This window comes from Spironucleus salmonicida, chromosome 3, assembly GCF_000497125.1.
Source record: "Spironucleus salmonicida strain ATCC 50377 chromosome 3, whole genome shotgun sequence".
NCBI classification, from domain to species: Eukaryota; Fornicata; order Diplomonadida; family Hexamitidae; genus Spironucleus; species Spironucleus salmonicida.
Window position 1 is genome coordinate 225,955 of NC_090598.1, and position 18,059 is coordinate 244,013.

General features: G+C 31.1%; 20 protein-coding genes across 20 annotated transcripts; 8 read left to right on the forward strand and 12 right to left on the reverse strand. All coding sequences in view use genetic code 6, as the record gives it.

Moving 5' to 3' along the window:
- Positions 1–15: 15 nt before the first annotated feature.
- SS50377_22356 (uncharacterized protein) lies at positions 16–1,236 on the forward strand (the record flags this gene model as incomplete). Its single annotated transcript, XM_067906246.1, has 1 exon — positions 16–1,236. One exon carries the CDS (start codon positions 16–18, stop codon positions 1,234–1,236), a length of 1,221 nt encoding a protein of 406 aa, XP_067765514.1.
- A 34-nt stretch (positions 1,237–1,270) lies between these two features.
- On the reverse strand, positions 1,271–2,257 carry SS50377_22357 (SET domain-containing protein; the record flags this gene model as incomplete). The annotated part of the gene is made up of 1 exon (XM_067906247.1): positions 1,271–2,257. The coding sequence occupies one exon, from the start codon at positions 2,255–2,257 to the stop codon at positions 1,271–1,273; it is 987 nt and encodes a 328-aa protein (XP_067765515.1).
- Positions 2,258–2,325: 68 nt separating this feature from the next.
- On the reverse strand, positions 2,326–3,729 carry SS50377_22358 (uncharacterized protein; the record flags this gene model as incomplete). Its single annotated transcript, XM_067906248.1, has 1 exon — positions 2,326–3,729. One exon carries the CDS (start codon positions 3,727–3,729, stop codon positions 2,326–2,328), a length of 1,404 nt encoding a protein of 467 aa, XP_067765516.1.
- Positions 3,730–3,906: 177 nt separating this feature from the next.
- SS50377_22359 (uncharacterized protein) lies at positions 3,907–4,359 on the forward strand (the record flags this gene model as incomplete). Its single annotated transcript, XM_067906249.1, has 1 exon — positions 3,907–4,359. One exon carries the CDS (start codon positions 3,907–3,909, stop codon positions 4,357–4,359), a length of 453 nt encoding a protein of 150 aa, XP_067765517.1.
- Positions 4,360–4,364: 5 nt separating this feature from the next.
- SS50377_22360 (Hydroxyacylglutathione hydrolase) lies at positions 4,365–5,000 on the reverse strand (the record flags this gene model as incomplete). The annotated part of the gene is made up of 1 exon (XM_067906250.1): positions 4,365–5,000. One exon carries the CDS (start codon positions 4,998–5,000, stop codon positions 4,365–4,367), a length of 636 nt encoding a protein of 211 aa, XP_067765518.1.
- A 60-nt stretch (positions 5,001–5,060) lies between these two features.
- On the reverse strand, positions 5,061–5,384 carry SS50377_22361 (Tubulin binding cofactor A; the record flags this gene model as incomplete). The annotated part of the gene is made up of 1 exon (XM_067906251.1): positions 5,061–5,384. One exon carries the CDS (start codon positions 5,382–5,384, stop codon positions 5,061–5,063), a length of 324 nt encoding a protein of 107 aa, XP_067765519.1.
- Positions 5,385–5,451: 67 nt separating this feature from the next.
- On the forward strand, positions 5,452–5,829 carry SS50377_22362 (uncharacterized protein; the record flags this gene model as incomplete). The annotated part of the gene is made up of 1 exon (XM_067906252.1): positions 5,452–5,829. The coding sequence occupies one exon, from the start codon at positions 5,452–5,454 to the stop codon at positions 5,827–5,829; it is 378 nt and encodes a 125-aa protein (XP_067765520.1).
- A 23-nt stretch (positions 5,830–5,852) lies between these two features.
- SS50377_22363 (uncharacterized protein) lies at positions 5,853–6,110 on the forward strand (the record flags this gene model as incomplete). Its single annotated transcript, XM_067906253.1, has 1 exon — positions 5,853–6,110. The coding sequence occupies one exon, from the start codon at positions 5,853–5,855 to the stop codon at positions 6,108–6,110; it is 258 nt and encodes an 85-aa protein (XP_067765521.1).
- A 21-nt stretch (positions 6,111–6,131) lies between these two features.
- On the reverse strand, positions 6,132–6,875 carry SS50377_22364 (Shwachman-Bodian-Diamond protein-like protein; the record flags this gene model as incomplete). The annotated part of the gene is made up of 1 exon (XM_067906254.1): positions 6,132–6,875. The coding sequence occupies one exon, from the start codon at positions 6,873–6,875 to the stop codon at positions 6,132–6,134; it is 744 nt and encodes a 247-aa protein (XP_067765522.1).
- Positions 6,876–6,919: 44 nt separating this feature from the next.
- SS50377_22365 (uncharacterized protein) lies at positions 6,920–7,198 on the forward strand (the record flags this gene model as incomplete). Its single annotated transcript, XM_067906255.1, has 1 exon — positions 6,920–7,198. The coding sequence occupies one exon, from the start codon at positions 6,920–6,922 to the stop codon at positions 7,196–7,198; it is 279 nt and encodes a 92-aa protein (XP_067765523.1).
- Positions 7,199–7,214: 16 nt separating this feature from the next.
- Positions 7,215–7,445, reverse strand: SS50377_22366 (uncharacterized protein; the record flags this gene model as incomplete). The annotated part of the gene is made up of 1 exon (XM_067906256.1): positions 7,215–7,445. The coding sequence occupies one exon, from the start codon at positions 7,443–7,445 to the stop codon at positions 7,215–7,217; it is 231 nt and encodes a 76-aa protein (XP_067765524.1).
- A 38-nt stretch (positions 7,446–7,483) lies between these two features.
- On the reverse strand, positions 7,484–8,362 carry SS50377_22367 (uncharacterized protein; the record flags this gene model as incomplete). Its single annotated transcript, XM_067906257.1, has 1 exon — positions 7,484–8,362. The coding sequence occupies one exon, from the start codon at positions 8,360–8,362 to the stop codon at positions 7,484–7,486; it is 879 nt and encodes a 292-aa protein (XP_067765525.1).
- Positions 8,363–8,910: 548 nt separating this feature from the next.
- SS50377_22368 (uncharacterized protein) lies at positions 8,911–9,954 on the forward strand (the record flags this gene model as incomplete). The annotated part of the gene is made up of 1 exon (XM_067906258.1): positions 8,911–9,954. The coding sequence occupies one exon, from the start codon at positions 8,911–8,913 to the stop codon at positions 9,952–9,954; it is 1,044 nt and encodes a 347-aa protein (XP_067765526.1).
- A 10-nt stretch (positions 9,955–9,964) lies between these two features.
- SS50377_22369 (uncharacterized protein) lies at positions 9,965–12,202 on the reverse strand (the record flags this gene model as incomplete). The annotated part of the gene is made up of 1 exon (XM_067906259.1): positions 9,965–12,202. The coding sequence occupies one exon, from the start codon at positions 12,200–12,202 to the stop codon at positions 9,965–9,967; it is 2,238 nt and encodes a 745-aa protein (XP_067765527.1).
- A 44-nt stretch (positions 12,203–12,246) lies between these two features.
- SS50377_22370 (U3 small nucleolar RNA-associated protein 11) lies at positions 12,247–12,756 on the reverse strand (the record flags this gene model as incomplete). Its single annotated transcript, XM_067906260.1, has 1 exon — positions 12,247–12,756. The coding sequence occupies one exon, from the start codon at positions 12,754–12,756 to the stop codon at positions 12,247–12,249; it is 510 nt and encodes a 169-aa protein (XP_067765528.1).
- Positions 12,757–13,173: 417 nt separating this feature from the next.
- Positions 13,174–14,412, forward strand: SS50377_22371 (uncharacterized protein; the record flags this gene model as incomplete). Its single annotated transcript, XM_067906261.1, has 1 exon — positions 13,174–14,412. One exon carries the CDS (start codon positions 13,174–13,176, stop codon positions 14,410–14,412), a length of 1,239 nt encoding a protein of 412 aa, XP_067765529.1.
- Positions 14,413–14,421: 9 nt separating this feature from the next.
- On the reverse strand, positions 14,422–15,384 carry SS50377_22372 (Copine I; the record flags this gene model as incomplete). The annotated part of the gene is made up of 1 exon (XM_067906262.1): positions 14,422–15,384. The coding sequence occupies one exon, from the start codon at positions 15,382–15,384 to the stop codon at positions 14,422–14,424; it is 963 nt and encodes a 320-aa protein (XP_067765530.1).
- A 192-nt stretch (positions 15,385–15,576) lies between these two features.
- On the reverse strand, positions 15,577–16,008 carry SS50377_22373 (Sigma adaptin; the record flags this gene model as incomplete). Its single annotated transcript, XM_067906263.1, has 1 exon — positions 15,577–16,008. The coding sequence occupies one exon, from the start codon at positions 16,006–16,008 to the stop codon at positions 15,577–15,579; it is 432 nt and encodes a 143-aa protein (XP_067765531.1).
- Positions 16,009–16,056: 48 nt separating this feature from the next.
- Positions 16,057–16,449, reverse strand: SS50377_22374 (Intraflagellar transport complex B, subunit 20; the record flags this gene model as incomplete). Its single annotated transcript, XM_067906264.1, has 1 exon — positions 16,057–16,449. One exon carries the CDS (start codon positions 16,447–16,449, stop codon positions 16,057–16,059), a length of 393 nt encoding a protein of 130 aa, XP_067765532.1.
- Positions 16,450–16,551: 102 nt separating this feature from the next.
- Positions 16,552–18,051, forward strand: SS50377_22375 (Transmembrane domain-containing protein; the record flags this gene model as incomplete). The annotated part of the gene is made up of 1 exon (XM_067906265.1): positions 16,552–18,051. The coding sequence occupies one exon, from the start codon at positions 16,552–16,554 to the stop codon at positions 18,049–18,051; it is 1,500 nt and encodes a 499-aa protein (XP_067765533.1).
- Between the last annotated feature and the right edge of the window lie 8 nt (positions 18,052–18,059).

The following is an 18,059-nucleotide window of genomic DNA, read 5'->3' on the forward strand; positions in this document are numbered from 1 at the left end:
TGTTAAATTTCTGAAATGGATTATTAAGCTCTAGTTGCTGAACTCACCAAACAGTCATCACCACAAGTAAAAAGACCTGAAGTAGTAGCTATTGATTTAATACTTAAAGGTTAAATCATTAAATTCCATGTACATAACACTGATAAACCTGAATTTTTAGCTGATAAAGTTTTGAGTACATATTTATTGCCAATTTCAATACGAAATGCTCTTATTGAAAAATTTAAAATAGCTATTAACAAGTTAGAACCTCCAAAATTCTAACAATCTATTCTTAACTCTACATTATAGGAAAATGATGATATTGAGTATTAGGAACTTATAAGTGACACATCTAGATTATCGCCAGAAGTTTAAGCCTAACCACTGTTTAACTAACTTATACCATCATAGGCGCAGAAAAAATCAAAAACTATTATTAAAAAATCTTATAGTGTTTATGACAGACTATATTAAAACTAAGAATATAAGAATTCATAAAAATTCACTTAAAAATTAGATAATATAAGATAAACTGATCCATAAATTTTCTAAAAATTGTATTAGGAGTCTTTCAAAGTTAATATATAAAAACCAGTGCATTTTTCACCTACACTTACAAAATCATAATCTGAAAATCTTTTAAATAGGCTAACATAGTAAAAGAAAAAGCTTTCTCCTAGATATGATAATTCTAATAGCCATATAAAAGAGCATTTCGGGCCAGAAGTTGCTCCAAAAGTTTCAATGAATGAAATTAGTCGATCAATGACAAAACACTAAACATTTGAGGCCAGTAATGCATACTAGACATAGATATTTATAAAGAAAAATTAAGCTGAAATATTAGAAAATACCACTAATCTCAAAATTTATGATAAACTTTGCAAAGATTTATCAATTGAAGAGAAAATATACTACAAAGAACGGATATTAAGTAATATTGATATCAAAAAATAGTAATAGAAAGATCCCAGCATCATAGTATAGCCTAAAAATATTGTAGAAAAAGAAGTAATTAGCCGAAAAAATGAGCATGGTAGAGATGAATGGAGTACGGTTGAAAAAATTTATAATTTCAAACCTAAAATCAATAAAAATATTATTAGTAAAAGCAAAATCTCGTAAATAATATAAGGTCAATTAGAACCAAAGCCATAAGAACCGGAAATTTACTCATTTAAACCAGAATTTCATTCTAAATAGCTAAAATAAAATGAGATTAAAGATAAAATTATATCAAAACTGTTTGTATGATATGGTAGAAGTGATTAACTATAATTGAAAGAAATCATTTCATTCCTATCCTTTCCACTTGCTTCTTAAATTTCCTATAAACATAATCTAGTTACCCAATTCGATCTAATTCAAACTAATAGCTCAGTTATTTCAATTCTTCAAATTCTATAACATTCTTCCTCTTCAACAGAATCAAAACTTTGACCAAAATAGCAAAATCAGGCTTATGACTAACACTAAGCTTTTTAAGAATTTAAATAAAGGATTTAATTATTTAAGAACAATTTTCAGTATTATTTTCTTCAATAAAACCAATTAAACTTTCGTAAAATCCATCTACCATAGGGAAATTATGACTAAGTAAATCTTACAGCATCACCATATATACATCATTCAAAATTACAAGCTACTGCTTATTCCGTTTTTATTTTAGTATTTTGTCAAATTTTACCTACAAGTCAATATAACTTTTCGTTTCTTAATACATACACAGCTCACAATCACAGGTAAAGTTGAATTATTTAAGGTAGTTCTGCCTTCCGCCAACCCACCAAAAATTGTCTCCATGTAAGTAAGATGTCGTAATCTCGTCATCCTAAAAAATTATTTTCGTGGTAATTACGTATACTTGATCACCATCGTATAGTTACACTGCAGAGGGGCAACACGAATGGTTCATAAATGAGAATTTCAGAAAGAGTCCAACTTTTTCTGAACTTTGAAGATTTGGAACAGTCTTGTACGCGTTGGTCGAAAATGCAGAGCAAATACCTGGCCCATGTGACTTCTAGAGGCGAGCGAAATCTTCCCGTTACTCTGTAGTCAAAGTGGGCTCAATTTAGCTGAAAAGTGCTTCCACATTTTCGGATGTCGGATCGTCTGTACAAACCACTGCTTGTGATGCAATAATCAAACTACCTTGTGGAATTATTTATTTAGCAAAAATTCCGCGTCCCTTGTTAGTTTGAGTTTATCTAACCTATATAGCAGCGGAGAAAAATTCTTATGGAGCTTCTTGCATTTGCTTTTAAAGTTACATACAGAATAAAGTGAAAAAATCGTATACTCATTATTATATATATTATAATATCCACCATAACAAAATGGTCAAAATTCTGATTCTTTCAAACCGCTAATTCGGCTGACCCTACCAGAGCTTACAAGCATAGCTTCTGCGGTTATAACCGTCTCATGTTAAGTTATAAATAACAGTTTCTTACAAAAATCGTAAATATTTTATACTGTACAGTTTCTTGTTTTCAGGGATTCGACCTCTGTCCAATACTCTTATATTCGTCCTAAAATATGCTAGTCAATCACTTCCCTTAATTTTTTGATAAGCGCATTTGGCACTGGCTTTGGAACTGCCTGTAGCATGTGACATGCATATTGTTAACACATGCTTGGAAAAACTATTTAGAATCCCTGATGAAAATCTATAAATTATGAAAAATCAAGCAAAATATTTTCGTTAAAATTCTCGATAAGGAGTTCTTATGGTAAAATTTTTCGGGATTGATGTTAAATTTTTGGTTCTGGAACGACCACATTTACTAGTTTTTACGGATTTTCAAGGGAATTTAAAAATGCAAAAAATGTTGTTGCTATCAAGTTTGTTGGTAGCATCTTACCTTCTATAATATTAGTTTTACCTACAAACTTAATGAATTCACGTAATTCTTATTGACAATCAAATGTATTTTTTGCTATATTCAAGAAAGCAAGCTTGTCAATAAAGTCATCATTAGAACATTTGAAACATTCATTCAGAAGTCTACAAAAAAGATTGAATTTGACTGAATTGTTCATATTGAGTAGTTCTAACAATGGCTTCTCAAGTTCTTAAGTTTAAGATATACCTGTTTTTAAATAGTGCCAAACAGATGAATTCAAGTTTTACTCATCGAAAACGTTAGTATTTATAGATACAAAAAGGCAGAAAAGGTCCTAAGGTGAAGTACAAGTATCATTTAGTGTTTATTATGAGACACCAAATCTTGCAACTGTAAACTATGGTTATTTTTAGCTAATATGTAAGGCAGAAACTGTAAAATCCATAAATGCTAATGAAATATCTCGAATATTAATATGTAAATATTATTGTATAATAATGTCATTTTTATAAATTTTTTCTACAGATTCAAACATTCTGAAAGTTCGTAATTTTATCTAAGTGGTAACGTGCGAACCTGCACGGCGAGGTGATGGTGGATGCGAAACTACAGATTTTGATATTTCTTCATTTTTTCGTTTGAATAATACTTATTTTTATTATCTAGCAGTAGGCGTAATTAGGTCCATTTCAATGTCAGCTTTAAACGAAATTTATGGTGTTTGTAGTGGAATAAATTTCTCGTATATAGGAGGTTTTGGTGTCTCTAGATTTTATAGATTTAGATTTAAAACGTAGAAGTTGTCAACTTTCTTAAATTGATAATTTTTTTTGACAAAGAGATCATAGAACTTCTCCTATTTTCCATTCGGTAAATCTGAAAAATTAATAATTCTCATTTTTATACAAACCTCGTTTGATATATTATTATATAAAGATAAATAAGTAATGGTTAATAAAGAATATTATATTTATATGTAATAGTCATATATTTTTAATTCTATGAAGTAAAATTAATCTTATAATTAACTATATAACATTACGAATCACAAAATACGAATTATTTCGTTTACTAAATGGAAGCACTAACTGACCCTACTAACATCACATTTTTATCATACGGTAATACATGTTAGATTTAAGCGGCGCGTGATATGCTTGTTTTTATGCTTGCCGTGCAAAACCTTTCAATGCTAATTAGTGCAAAAGCTGCAACTTTTGAAGAAGGATTCGACCCTTGTAGGCGGTGGGACCTGCAAAATTATATCGAAGTTACATATGCAGTACCTTATTCAAAAAAGTGTCACTTTTATACAGATGAAATTTACTAAACATCGAAGGCTATTTATGTACTGAACGAAGAGGATCTGATTTATGCTAGAGCACTGAGTGGGAAAGACCCTTAAAATAAGATCTTTAATATCCGTGAGTTACTAAAAATGTAAGAACGCGAATAACTGATCGCTGATAATTTTTATTAAGATGTAGTTAAATATAATCAATATATAATAAATATTGTTTAAAAGTGAGTGGATCATTGTTATTTTATTGCCCAAGCAGAGCTTTTCAGGGCTTATTTAAGCGTTGCTGTATCTCCATGGCCTGGGTAGATTGTTAGTGAATCATCTAAAATGTGAAGCTTTTAGTAACTCTTAACCATATCCTATGGTTAACTCAAAGGAATATCTGTGCGCCCTACTGAGTTTGAAAAAAGCATGTCCCCTGTGATTAGTATATTATCTATTTTAAAACATGACTAGCAAGGGCAGTGCCCTGGAGTATGAATAATAGATAAAATGCTGTCTCCAAGTTAAAATTCATCTTTGTCGCTAAAAAATCTGTTTGGTCTAGGTAAATTTTCAGGAATGCTAATACCATATTTAATAGCTCTGGGAAGCATAGTTTCAAATGTGTTGAGGCCAGATGTATGCGAGTATATATCGATATCAGGAAAATTATCTCGGACAAATTTAAGGCCTAAAACATGATCAAAGTGGCAATGTGTTAATAATACAGCTAAGGGGGTAAGTGAGTGCCTTTTTATAAAATCTAAAATGTTTTAATTACTGACAGCTGGATCAATTATATAAGATTTGTTGTGAACAGTTTCATAAACTATATACGTATTATTTTCAATGGGGCCATTTAAAAATCCTTTTATCTATGCCATTTTAAATCTAAAATTGTATATATTAATTCATAAAATATTTATATAAATCAGATATCAGTATCACTTATTTTGCAATTCTTTTTAACCATCAATAATAGCCTGTTTTGCGTCGTTAATGTCAGATTCTTAAATAGTTGGATCGGCCTAACCTTCTTTAATAGTTGCTTCTAATGTAGAAATAGCACGTAAAAGTTGCTTTTGGGCATCTTCAATTGATGCTTGAGCCATCTTAATAACAGTATTTTGTTACTTCATACGGAAGGCATCTTCCTAATCCGTTTTCTCTAAACGAGCCACTTCCTCGGTATGTTCTTTTTTAGAATAGACAATATCCTTGGTAACGCGTTTCACGACAGAGGTACTTATCTTCAACTACTTTGACATAATTTAAAGCGAAGATTTTGTATTTCATATTAAAATTAATATTTAATACTAGCTGTTTTTGTTTTAAATGGAATAAGTACGTAAATAACTAAAGATGTTTAGCAATAATGCTGTATAAGAAACTACCGCTCGAATACTGCTTAATGCATAGATTGATAAGTAGCAGCTTAAACTTAAGGCGGAAAAGTTGAGACTATAATAGAAAATTCAGCTTACAATTTCTGACTTGCGTTCACGTTCATCAATGTAAAATAAAATGAAAAATTCATACTAATCAGAGCTTTTAATAACTAGCGCTGTAGGTCTTATGCATAGTAACTAAAAACCACAGATTGTAAATTATAGCCTGGATTAATATGATGAGACACAGCTTTCTGGAAGATTTTTGTATGAACTTCTGACCTTTAAATCACAAATAAAGTTTGATGATTAATTTGTTATATGAAATATATAATTAGTGATTGCAAAATGTCTTATATTTATCCACCATTTTGCGAGTACTGCCCAAAACCATCTCACAATGATATGATTACAGTACGACCTGTATTATATAGATAATCTGTTTATAGAAGAAACTAGCAATTTTTACAGTGTGATGTACCAAAACATCTGAGAGAGTATAATCAAAATCTTCATAAAAGTAGTGTAAATGTTTCTTGGTAAGGTACAGAGGGCTGGGATTTTACTTAACGGGATAGATAGACCTTCCGAAAGATGTAAAAATGAAGTGATAAATTACTGAAAATGTCATTTCTTACCTTTCTTTTTAGATTTTTTATCTCCTTGTTCAACTTAGTATTCCGATTCCTAACACATTTTAAGATCATATTCTCCTTAACATGTGCTTTCTAAACCAGTAACTAATTCATTGAATCTAGTAGGTCCAATTTCAAACTATATCAATACATCTGCTTCCCTATAAATCTCATCTTAACTAGCAGCTTAGACTTTCTTCAAAATAACTTGGGCACTAGCCAATTTAGAATATTATACAATAAGTACACCTGGAAGTCCAGAGCTCTAAAAATATAAAGACCCTGATTTTTCTAATTTTTTAATTATTTCTTAGGCCTAAGTGTTAACTTCTTAAAAAGGATCTATCTGCAACCCTTTTATAGAATTCAGCGCGTTAATAATTTGTTATAGTGGAATAGGTTTTCTATCAATGCCGGTATAATTCATATGCAAAAATCCACTAATTTCAGTAAATTTTTATTCAACTTTACGCCTTCTTTCTTCAGTGGAAAGCTATGCATGGCCTTCATTTAATATTTTTATCAAAGGTTTTTGTCCCAAAGAAGCTAAATCAGCTATAGATGCCTCTTTTCCCTCTTTAGCATTCGTGTAAATCGTTTGCGAGAACACTACATTATCTAGATTCATATCTTAGTTTTTCCTGAATTCAAATACTTTATCTGGAATTGCTAAAACTTGAAATGTCTATTTATCACCTTTAAAGGAAATAATTTGAGGTTACTTGGCTTTACTCATTTGTAGTATTATTTATTTATATATACGAAATATTATAATATAAAATGAATCATGAGAATCATACTGGATTTAATAATACTGAGGTTATCTGTAACTGTGATGGTCAGAAATATTCAGCCCCTAGTAATTAATTTTTTAAAATGACAAAGTCAATTAATAACCAGAAAAAAGAATTTATTCATGGTGAGAGACCTGGGCCGTTTAAGCCATAAAACAGTAGTTCAATATCTTTTGAAGGCTTTGGAGGTAGTGATACAAACACTAATGAAGGGAGGAAGACTTTTTCTAAACCATAATCAAAAGTGACAGAAAAAAAATATTGAGTTTTAATAATTACATTCACTTAGGCAATATTTCATCAATTTTTGGCTTTTTGAAGGTCATAGTGTCGCGAAATGTCTTTTCGCGATCGCCACCCTCATTACAAAAAGTTATTTAGCTCTTATACTTAATTTTACACGTTTCAGACAAACATTTTGGCAGGTTTTCTTCTATAAATTATCCTTCACGTTTAGGAAATGGTTAGCGAAGTATTTCTGGGCGCTACTCTTAAGTATTAAATTTGCTCATTGATGCGGAAAATACATATTAAGATTAATATATAATACTCACTTTTATAGTTTATTTGTTAATGTTTTTGGTTAGGTTATCGAAGTTTATAACAAATCATCCATATTAGCATATATCGAATTTGATGAACTATTTTGGTTGTTATTGACTTCTTATAATTTAAAAGGAGTTCTTTTATGTTTTGCTTATTTTGGTAATTGAATTATTTTCTAACTGTCTGATATTTCTAACAAATCTTTAAGGTCTGCTTTTTTTAATTCAGATATAGAATCTAACTTTTAACTTTTTAAGTACTATATCTCTAATTGATCTTCTAAAACAATTTCACTTTACCGAAACTCTTTTTCTCTATTCTAATACTCCAATAAATCTTGGAGCTATTTCTATTTTGAATAATTTATAGGCTTCTTGTAATTATTTAAATTTTTCAATCTATAGTTTCTACATAAGTTCTATGTCTATTTATTTTGCAAATCTTTAATTATTGTTTCACTATCTCGTGACAGGATGAAGGAGTCTAATGTATCAAAATTCCATTAAAGAGTCTGTAGTAAAAATTATTTCTGATTAAAGTCTTAAACCTTTTCCACGTGTACTTTAAACATTTAATAAGATATCGTATTTATTTTAGCCAAATCAATAGGTACTTTTGAATAGAATATCGATTCAGGATCAGCTCTCGCAGATAAAAACGCCATTTTAAATTCTGGGTCTTAAGAGTAGAAAAAGGCTCTTTCTTCTAACTCTGTAATAGTTTGCTAATAGTCATTATTTGATACAACCTCTTGAGGGAAGTTAATATTATAAAAAAGTTTTTAGTCATATGAAAATTAAGAATTTTTATTTAAGAACAAAGGATCTTTGATAAACACCTCCTTCTGCTTATAAAGTTAATATTATAAATCTTAAATAGACATTCACAAAATATTTTTTATTATATAATAATATTTTATGTATAGAATGACATATGAATTAGATGAAACCTCATCGATATTGCTTATATAAAAGATTTTGACAGAAAATAAGATACCTTAAACATAATAAAATTAACAACAATTTACTGAAGCATTAACTTTATGTAAACTTTCTAAATTTTTATCGTAAAGTTTGCTGTAATTACTTATTAAAGACTTTTCTGTTTTAAAATACCAAAATCTCTTATTTACAATTATATCTTTATAATCTTCTATAGACTATACTACTTGTTTAACATTATTACTAACAGAAGATCCTTTATATATTGAATTCGGTAAATCACTTTTATTTTTTTTAGATGATTCACAAGAATCGTTCGGAGTTAAATGTTTATATGGTTAATAGCCATAATATAAAGATATAATTAATATTCCTTAAATAATTAATTAACTCGAGTGAGCCTTAATATTAATGAAGTAATACCATAATAATTCATATTTTAATGAACAGAGAAATATAAAGTATTCTATTCCTTATATACAATATTATAATGTTATAAAAAGTATATTTAATGCAAATCTAAGTTCATAATTTAAGTATTGATGATCAAATAGTGGATAGAAAAGGTCAATTTGAAACACCAAAAGCAATTTAGCGTAAATTTACCCAATAAGCGAGCAAGCTGGTCGACCTCTTTAAGCCGGTGAAAGTGATCACCACGAAATTCCGCAGGACGTACCTTTGCCACAACTCGCACCAGGACTCTGTGGTTGCCATATCAATGTTTAGCAGCAGCATAGTAACCTCTTCTCTGGACGGGGTAGTGCGCTTCTGGGGATACACAGACCACGTTCTGCTCCAGCAAAGTTTCGTGGTATTCAAGGCGGCCTGCGTCAAAGTGTGGGAGAGGGAGGGCAGCTTCCTATTTTTGCTCTTGGACGGCACCATCTGCACTGAGGATCAAACCCAAGTTGCGAGGGTGGGATTGGTGGAGCAATGCGCCGCATCCGGTGACTCGGTACTTGTGGTGGAGCGAGGGGGCACTGTGCACCACCTAGGCATGGCCGGAGCAGCTATCGACCGCTTCTGCCCACAGATCCCAGAGCACAGTACAGTGACCTGCTGCCACCTGGTAAACGGGTCCGCGTTCCTTGGTCTAAGCAACGGCACGGTGGTGGTGCGGTGCGCGGGTACTCAGCCCGAACAGGCCAGCGTATGCAAATCCTCAATTATGGCTATCTGCGCCGTTCCAAAGGGCGAGTTTTCCATCCAGGTATCACAGGCCACCCAGCAGCCCACACTGGTGATCGTGGTATCGCGAGACGGTTCCATCTTTGCCATCGAGGAACTGGGGCTGAAACTGGTGAAGTCCTTCGCGAGCGGGCATACAGTGGTGTCCGCGGGAGTTTCCGACGGGCGGGTCGTTCTGGTACACCACAGCAGCATTCGCGTGTTCGCTATCACCAGCCTCTTCACACAGCACCATGCAGTAACTCCCAGCATCAGTGGTCTTACTTCTGCGTGCATGCTAGGAAGCTAGCTATGGGCAGGCAGTGGGGATGGCGCGCTTGAGGTAATAGAAATACTGGACTGACTTAGTATCATCACTGCTCGAACCCGCCGTAGTTCTCTTCTTCGCCATATTACTATGTTCCGTCATAATCAATATTTCCTTCAATTCCTCCAAATTATGAAATTCCTGAATTCAGCTAACCATGTGATTGGTTACTCAAATTTTAAGACATGCCAAAATCGTCCCTATAAACTGCAGTAGGCTTATTTGTTTCAATAAACTAAACCTAGAATGATGGTACAGATATATCACGTTCTGAAAGTCGTACTTTAACGTTGTTACCTTCCATAGACAACACAATACCTTCTCTTCCAATCCAAGACGGCGCCATTACACGAACACGTCGACCTCTATGGGAATCATTCTTAGAAGAAATAGAGCGATCAACAAAATATCCTGGATCTTCTACTAAAACTCCACGTGAATCAATAGCAGTTACACCAAGTCGTTCTGTATTTCCAGCAGTACTTAATTTTATAAAAAGAATAGAAGACACATTGTGATTGGTTACACCAATAACTTTTCCAGTAGCATCTGTCTTTTTTACGCGTACAGATGAAGCTAAAGCTACAGCCTAAGGCGGGGATGATCCATCTTTGACAATACGCTTCATTCTAGCAATAATGGGCTATATTTAATCTAATCTAAGTTTTATCAGTTCATCCTCTATAGTAACAACTTAAGCACAAGTGTAAGAAAGGTTTGTTATTATAGCTTCTGTTCCTGCTGGAATATTAACCATCTAATTTCTAGCAAATAAAACACCATTATAAATCTTCTCCATAAATCCAGTAAAGGTATCAGTTGTTTCAATTGCTTAGTCAGTGTAAATCTAACAGGATTTATCTAGTATTTCGTTAAATATATCTGTGGTAAGTTGCATAAGAAACCTACCGTCATCGCTTTACTCTATTTTTCGTAATACACCAATAACATTTTCATAAGGTCCAGAAATTATTTTTACTCGTCTACCTTCCTTGATATATTTATTCATTTTTATTCTTTCTAGAGAAATCTACTAATTATATAATTTCGAATCCTAATCTAAGATTAAAATAGAATATGATAGGTTTTATGGATTAACTTTTTTAACAATTCCAAATTATCCAGCAAGGTCTATTTCTTCTCCACTCCATTTATATGTATATTCTCTAATTACGACTGTGTCTTCTTCCACAAGTGGGCAGAGAGATGAATCTTTAGTCGAAGACTGACGTGCTTCATATTATTAAGAATTATCCACTGTTTATAATAAATGCTTAGTAGCTAATTGTTCCGGAGTCGGATCTCTAAGGTTATCAACTTTTACTGGAAGCACGAGAAGACCCTGAAAGAATGTGCATTAGATTGCGCTAAAGAACTCCTCTTTGAAATATTAGTCTCCTTTAGACATTTCTACATATTACTCAAGCTTAATACGGTGAGGTGCCACTTTCTCGTCTAATTCAAGCGATCTAGTGCATGTAAGAGTAAGAACTTAACATTATCCAGATTATTAATCAATTGTATGGACCACACATAATGCACCTCCATATGTGTTCTAAAAACCTGCCCGCTTAATTATTTTATAATCTCCCTTTTTCACTGTTTAAACAACTTGTGCCTTAATTTTAGTAACTTATGGTTATTCAGCCCGTCTAACTTATTTAATTTCCCGAAGTACTACTGGACGTGATGTAACTGGCTAACGACCATAATACCGTTTGAACGGCTAAACGAATCCTCTAAGTGCACCTTAACCAGCTAAAAGTTCTACTTAATCCATTGAATGAGCTTCTACATAAAGACTTTCTGGATCTCTAGGGTTGACCATTGCGCCAAATACTTCTGCAGAAAACTTGGTGTATTCTGTATTTTTTGTATGTTCACCATAAGCTAATATCCTCGTAAGCTCAGCAAGACATTGATATCCAGTACCCCTTCTGATAGGAATTTTATATAAATAGGGGTCTTCTTCTTCTACTTTAATAATGGTCTCAACATCATCAATAATATTATCAACTCTACCCATTTTACGCATGTCAAAATTATCTCTTTCTTTTATCTCTCTTTCCCGATCAAGTCTTCTTAATTCGTTGACATCAACAGCTCTTCCCTAGTATAAATCATCTTCTTCACCTGCAATAAAAGAATCTGATGCTGCGCTTGCAGACGCAGATTCATCAGAATACTCATCAACCCCATCTATATCATCACCAGATATTGATTCTTGATCAGAATTTTCAGAATCTTCTGTCTTGCGAATCTTTTTTCCTTTACCAGGGGCCATTTTGTGGAACGGAAATTAATATTATCGTTATTATATAAAATAATTCACTTTCTACGCTTCGTATTTATTTATACTTTTATATCGCCAGTAACCGAATCAACATATTTCACCCCATTATGCATAAGAATTGCATTTTCTTAGTTTCTCCTTTCTATTTCTTTCTCAACACTGCGCAAATTCTTTTTAAATAGGTTCATTTCTTTCTCATTTTCATTTCCTAAAACCTACTAAATTTGAAGCTCTTAAATTCCTTTCTTGAGCTTTTTCTGAGCGGCAAAGAGATTGATCTAAGGAATTTAATCATATTCATGAACTGGAACGTCCTAAATGAGAGTTTTCTGATCAAATTTTAAATCGTTCATAGCAATATAAAACTCATCTGGATTTTTTAACTCTGTAGCTTTTTTAAGGTCGTTTTGTTTATTCTTAAGATCTTTATATGCGCGCTGGCGAATTTTCCACTCTTTCTTATGTTCCATAACACCTAAATGAGATCTAGACTGTAGAGTTGGGCGTTCACGTTTCTCAGTTGATTTAAATTTTTTGCTAAACATTTTGGAGTGAAAAATGAAGTGCACCAAAATATAAATACATATAATAAGGTAATAATTTATACCTGCAATATATCTACTTGTTAATAATTAGCCTTTTAGTGATTAAAACTAAAACTTTATATCTAGAATAGATTATAATATAACTAAATTATTGTCTTTATAGCAACATATATAAAAATTAGGACGTTCCGTAATTTGACTTTAAAATTAGACAAGCTTATCGTCTGTTTTAAAGTTAAAAGATTTTTTAAAAAGCTACAGTGAGAATCACATAAGAAAATAATACCACTCCAAGACATAGTTTCACTTTTTGTAAGGTGAAAAACCTATAATATAATTAATTTATTAGAAATATGATAGGTTTAACATATCTTAATCTGTATAGTATTATATTATAGTTTCTTAAAATTTAACAATATGGACTTTACCAAAACATCATTAGCTACCTCACACCTTAAATATTTTTAAACAATTGGTCCTGGTCCAGGTGGTTATGATCCTATTCAAACTTCATTTTCGCCTTAGTATACTATTAAAAATAAGTATTCAGTTAAAGCAGAAGAATCTTTATTGGGTCCAAACTATTATCATCCTGTAGATAAACTTACTAGTTAGTAACCTCCAAAATATTCTATTCAATAAAAAACGGGGTCTTCTTTAGATTCACCCAAATATAAAAAATTTGAACCTTCACCAAATACCTATAATCCAAAATTTGACTAGATATAAAAAAGACCACCATCGCATTCATTGAAATCTAAATAGACATAATATATTGATAATAATATCCCTGGTCCAGGAGCATATGAAGAAAAACGTTAATCTACAGCTCCATCTTATTCTTTAAAATCAAGGCCTTAACAAAAAGAAATTGAAGTAACCCCTGGTCCTGGATAATATTCTCCTTAAAGATAGTCTTCATCTCCTTAGTATTCGTTCCGTACCAAGCATAAAGAGCTTTCTGGAGAGTAATTATTGATTGGCCCAGGATCATATGATATTTCTAGAAAAGATTATGGTAGAGCTGCTTTATTTGCTGGGAGAACGTATATCAACTAGACTTGGGAAACTCCTGGGCCAGGAACATATACAGCTGAAAAATTAAAAAATCATTCACCTTAGTTTAGTTTAGCAGGTAGATATGAAAAGCGAGTACATGCAGCATCTCCTGGCCCTATTTACTAGATTCATACTGAAATTATGAGTCCAGCTTATTCTATAAAGGGTAAATATAATGCTTATAATAATAATACTAATCCAGGCCCTGGGGCATATTATAAAGAAACATAAAGACCTTAATCTGGTTATAAAATGAATGATAAGACAAAAAGAATGATTGACAACGCTAATGATAATCCAGCTCCGAACAATTATAATGTAAAAGTATATAGAAAAGGAGCTAAACCGTAAACAAGTGCTTATATAGGTTAGAAATATAATTCAAATAAAATAGATATAACACCTGGTCCTGGTGCGTATTATACTGATTCTATGCCACCAAATAAAAATTAAGGAATCTCAATAGGAAAAAAATATCAATAAATCAAAATCGAAAAAAGTCCTGGTGCAGGTGCATATAATCCCAAACCACAAAGATCTAACTCTCCACAATTTACCATTAGACCTAAAACTAATATAGGTAGAGGTGGATTTTGAATATCTGAGTCACTCGTTAATGATTTAGTCAAAAGCAATTTAAATTTTGTGTGGTTTTTCGTTCTATTAAACTTCTTTATCTTACTAATCTTAGTAATCCTATAATTTACTAAAACTTGGTATCTTATCCTAAATAGCTCCTTCAATTTTTTTCTCATATATTTGCTTAAATTACTCAAAATCACGCTCAAAATATTTAAGCTAGCTTAAAATAAGAGCCTATTCTGGTAATTCTAAAAATATATCATCAAAAAATTAATCAATTTTTTATTAATAATGATTTAGCCTATTATCAGCATTTGGATCACTTATACCACTATACCACCACTTAGAGTTGCTTTGATTAAAAATGAATGGTGTAAAATTAAAATTATCAAATACTCTATCATAAATATTATCATCTAGAAGGTAAAATGTATCAAATTAACTTTAAAATCTTGGATCCTCATCATCAAGAGTAACTCCTATAGCAGATATCACCAATGGATGCAATGCCGCTTCACATACTGCATGAGATTCTTTAACAGGATTCGCAAGTTTTCCATCAGTTAGGATTAACAAAATTGTCATTTCTTCATCAGCATTTACTTTTTTGATCGCATATAAAATTGAATCAGAGATAGAGGTTCCAGACATATCAAAGGTTCTATCCTGTAACTATTTTTGAAAGTTTTTAGCCCATAAATCATATAACTATAAACAATCTGCAACTACATTCTTACCTTTCATCAATTTACACTCACGCACTTATGAGTCAAAGGTTAATAGTTCTATTTCTAATCCTGCATCGAGTCTTGATAAATTAGAAAGTATATAGAATAAAATTCTACGATAAGGAGACTCTGTTATTTAGTTGTTTATAGTTGATTAGAAGTGAAGTATATTATTAGAACTTGAGAAGTCTATTGCAACCATGACTTTGATTGATTCCAAGTTTTGGCGAAGAAAATCTAGAGAAAATGGATCTGTCATTTGAAGTGGAATAAACAAATAATCTTAGTATATATTATAAACTATATTAGTGAGGTAGTATATGATAATTATATATTAAAGGCTTCCATGTAAAGTATCATAATTTTTACAAAGATAAATATTGAAATACCAATAAATAGCACTCGCTTAGCTATATAATACACAGAATCATATATATTATGTACATTTAACTCACAGTAAAGATCTATATCCTGAAAATGCTTCATTTTTATCGACACACACAATACTACCGCAACATATGATTTCATCCAAGACATAATTTATTTTATCCACATTAGTTACCAAATCATTCTCATCAACACCCTGAAATACTAAATTCAGGGTTTCGGCAAAGCATTATATAACATCCAAACAAGCCAGTTCATTTTCTAGCTCATCTGCTAAAACAATGAAATATAAAGCTCCATATCTACGATAAACAATAAATATATTCTATAAATTTATGTCATTAAAAATAAAATTAGAAGAGGACTCTGTTGTTCGATTTAAGTAAAATGTCAGCTTTTAGCAAATACTTTTAAATTAAGATGTGGATATCTTTTCATAAAATCTAGCTAATCTTGGTTATCCAGTCTGTGATAATATTAAAACAGAATGTATCATTTGTTTAAGTGAACAATATAAATAATAACATATAATAAATAAATGACCTCATTCTGTTCCAAAAATCTCAACAACTGCAGTTTTGGTTTATTTTTAAATTGTCATGAACTACTCAAATGCTTAGACTTCCATTTTCGCGCACTCAAGCTCGAAATTTTTACAGCTTAACTTAGCCCTTCCCATTGCAAGATTATGTTCAATCTATTAATCATAACCAGTATTTAACGCTCTAAGAGACATAGATTAACCTCTCTTTCCCTCTGTAGCTCTCGCTAATTAATCAATTTGCGATATAACTTTTTACGAAACAGAATCAAACTTTTCTAAAGCTTCTTGATAACCTTTAGCGGCCATAACGATCTTCTCTGTTTCTAAACGCTGCGCTTCTGGCATAATGTGTACGTGCTGCTCGTCGTCAAATGTTAGGCCATCACAATCCATTAAAAATTTTATTGAAATACAAATAATATTATTATATTATACTAATAATATAATAAATTATTACTTACTTATACTATCACCTATATATGATATTTTAAAAAAATGAACTAGAAATGCACTTAGCAGGAAGAGACATTATTACAGATTGTAAATTAAAAAAATTACAAGAAAATACTAGTATAAAATTCAATATATTCAATTATTTCTCATACGCTACCTGTGGCATGCTAAATTTTATAGATTAGACTATTATTTTTAACATTTGGCTAATAATATACATAAATATATTCTAGACTCTTTATTTTTGAGGAATTATTCACACATGCAGTTCCTTTATCGTTATCTTTTTCTGCTGCATTATCAGCATAACTTTATTTTGGTCAATCTTTATCTAATATTTCATAAACTCAAGTGACACACTTTTTTATGATTTTACTTGTTTTCTAACTCTTGCTTATTTGCTTTGTTATTATTTCTATTTCTATTGATCCAGCCTTTATTACTAATAAATTCTCATTGCAATTGCTGTTTGTGGAATAAGACGACGTAAAAATAGTTTCTAGATTTATTTTAGTTAAACTTTGCTGTGAACCTATACTTTTTGCTCTTTCAAGATTAAGTGTAGTATTTATGATTGCAGAAGGTAGAACTGAAATTTCTTGCATATTCACAATATTTTATTCGGTTTTTGAACTTATTTGTGTTTGTCTTTGCTTCTTGATAAATTATAATAGTCTTAATAACCATAAAATATTTGATCATATTGCATATGCATAGTTGATTGCAAAAGTAATATTTGCAATTATTTATTTAAGTATTTTAACAGTTTTTAAGGATAATCGGCGTAATCAGTTTATTTATTTCTAACTTTAAAAGCGTTATTTTTTCCCTATTAATTGGACTACAATTTATAGAATGTTTGTTACTTCTATTCCCCTTTTTCTTACATTTTCCTCACCATTTATTTTTTCAATCATTGCCTTCTAATTCAAATTTAGTGTTAACAATATTTCTGATATCATGAATTCCCTAAATCTGTTTTCATTAGTTTTGGTTTATTTATTTAGTTCGTCCATTTAAGGTATTTTAAATGCATCCTGCACATTCCATGCATATTTTATTGGAAGAAACGATCTAAGTAAAGCTAGAGAGACAGCCTTTTTCGTTTTTCGATGTCTTCTTATCTGGCTTTTAATTCTAATTATTACTTTAATAATAAGTAAACTTAAGGTTTAAACATTTTTTAGCGATACTTAGTTTAATATTAATTCAATTGCAGTTACGTCCTAGGATTATATGATAATCATTTACGGGGTTATTATTTCCCTTACATTTTAATTACTAGGCATATATCTCTTGGCTGTCAAATTTTATTGGATTTTAGGTGCTATTGTAACCGCACTAAGCTATGCAATAGGTACATATTCAATCATAGTAACAAATTCTTATGCCTAATACTCACCAGACTTGATTATGATCAGTTTACTTCCTTATCTTAGCATGGGCTTAGGAGGTATTTGTATCATAGTTGGTTTCACATTCCACGAGAGAAAACAGATCATATAATTTGGAAATTCATTCAAAGCTCTCAAAAATGATTGAATAAGATT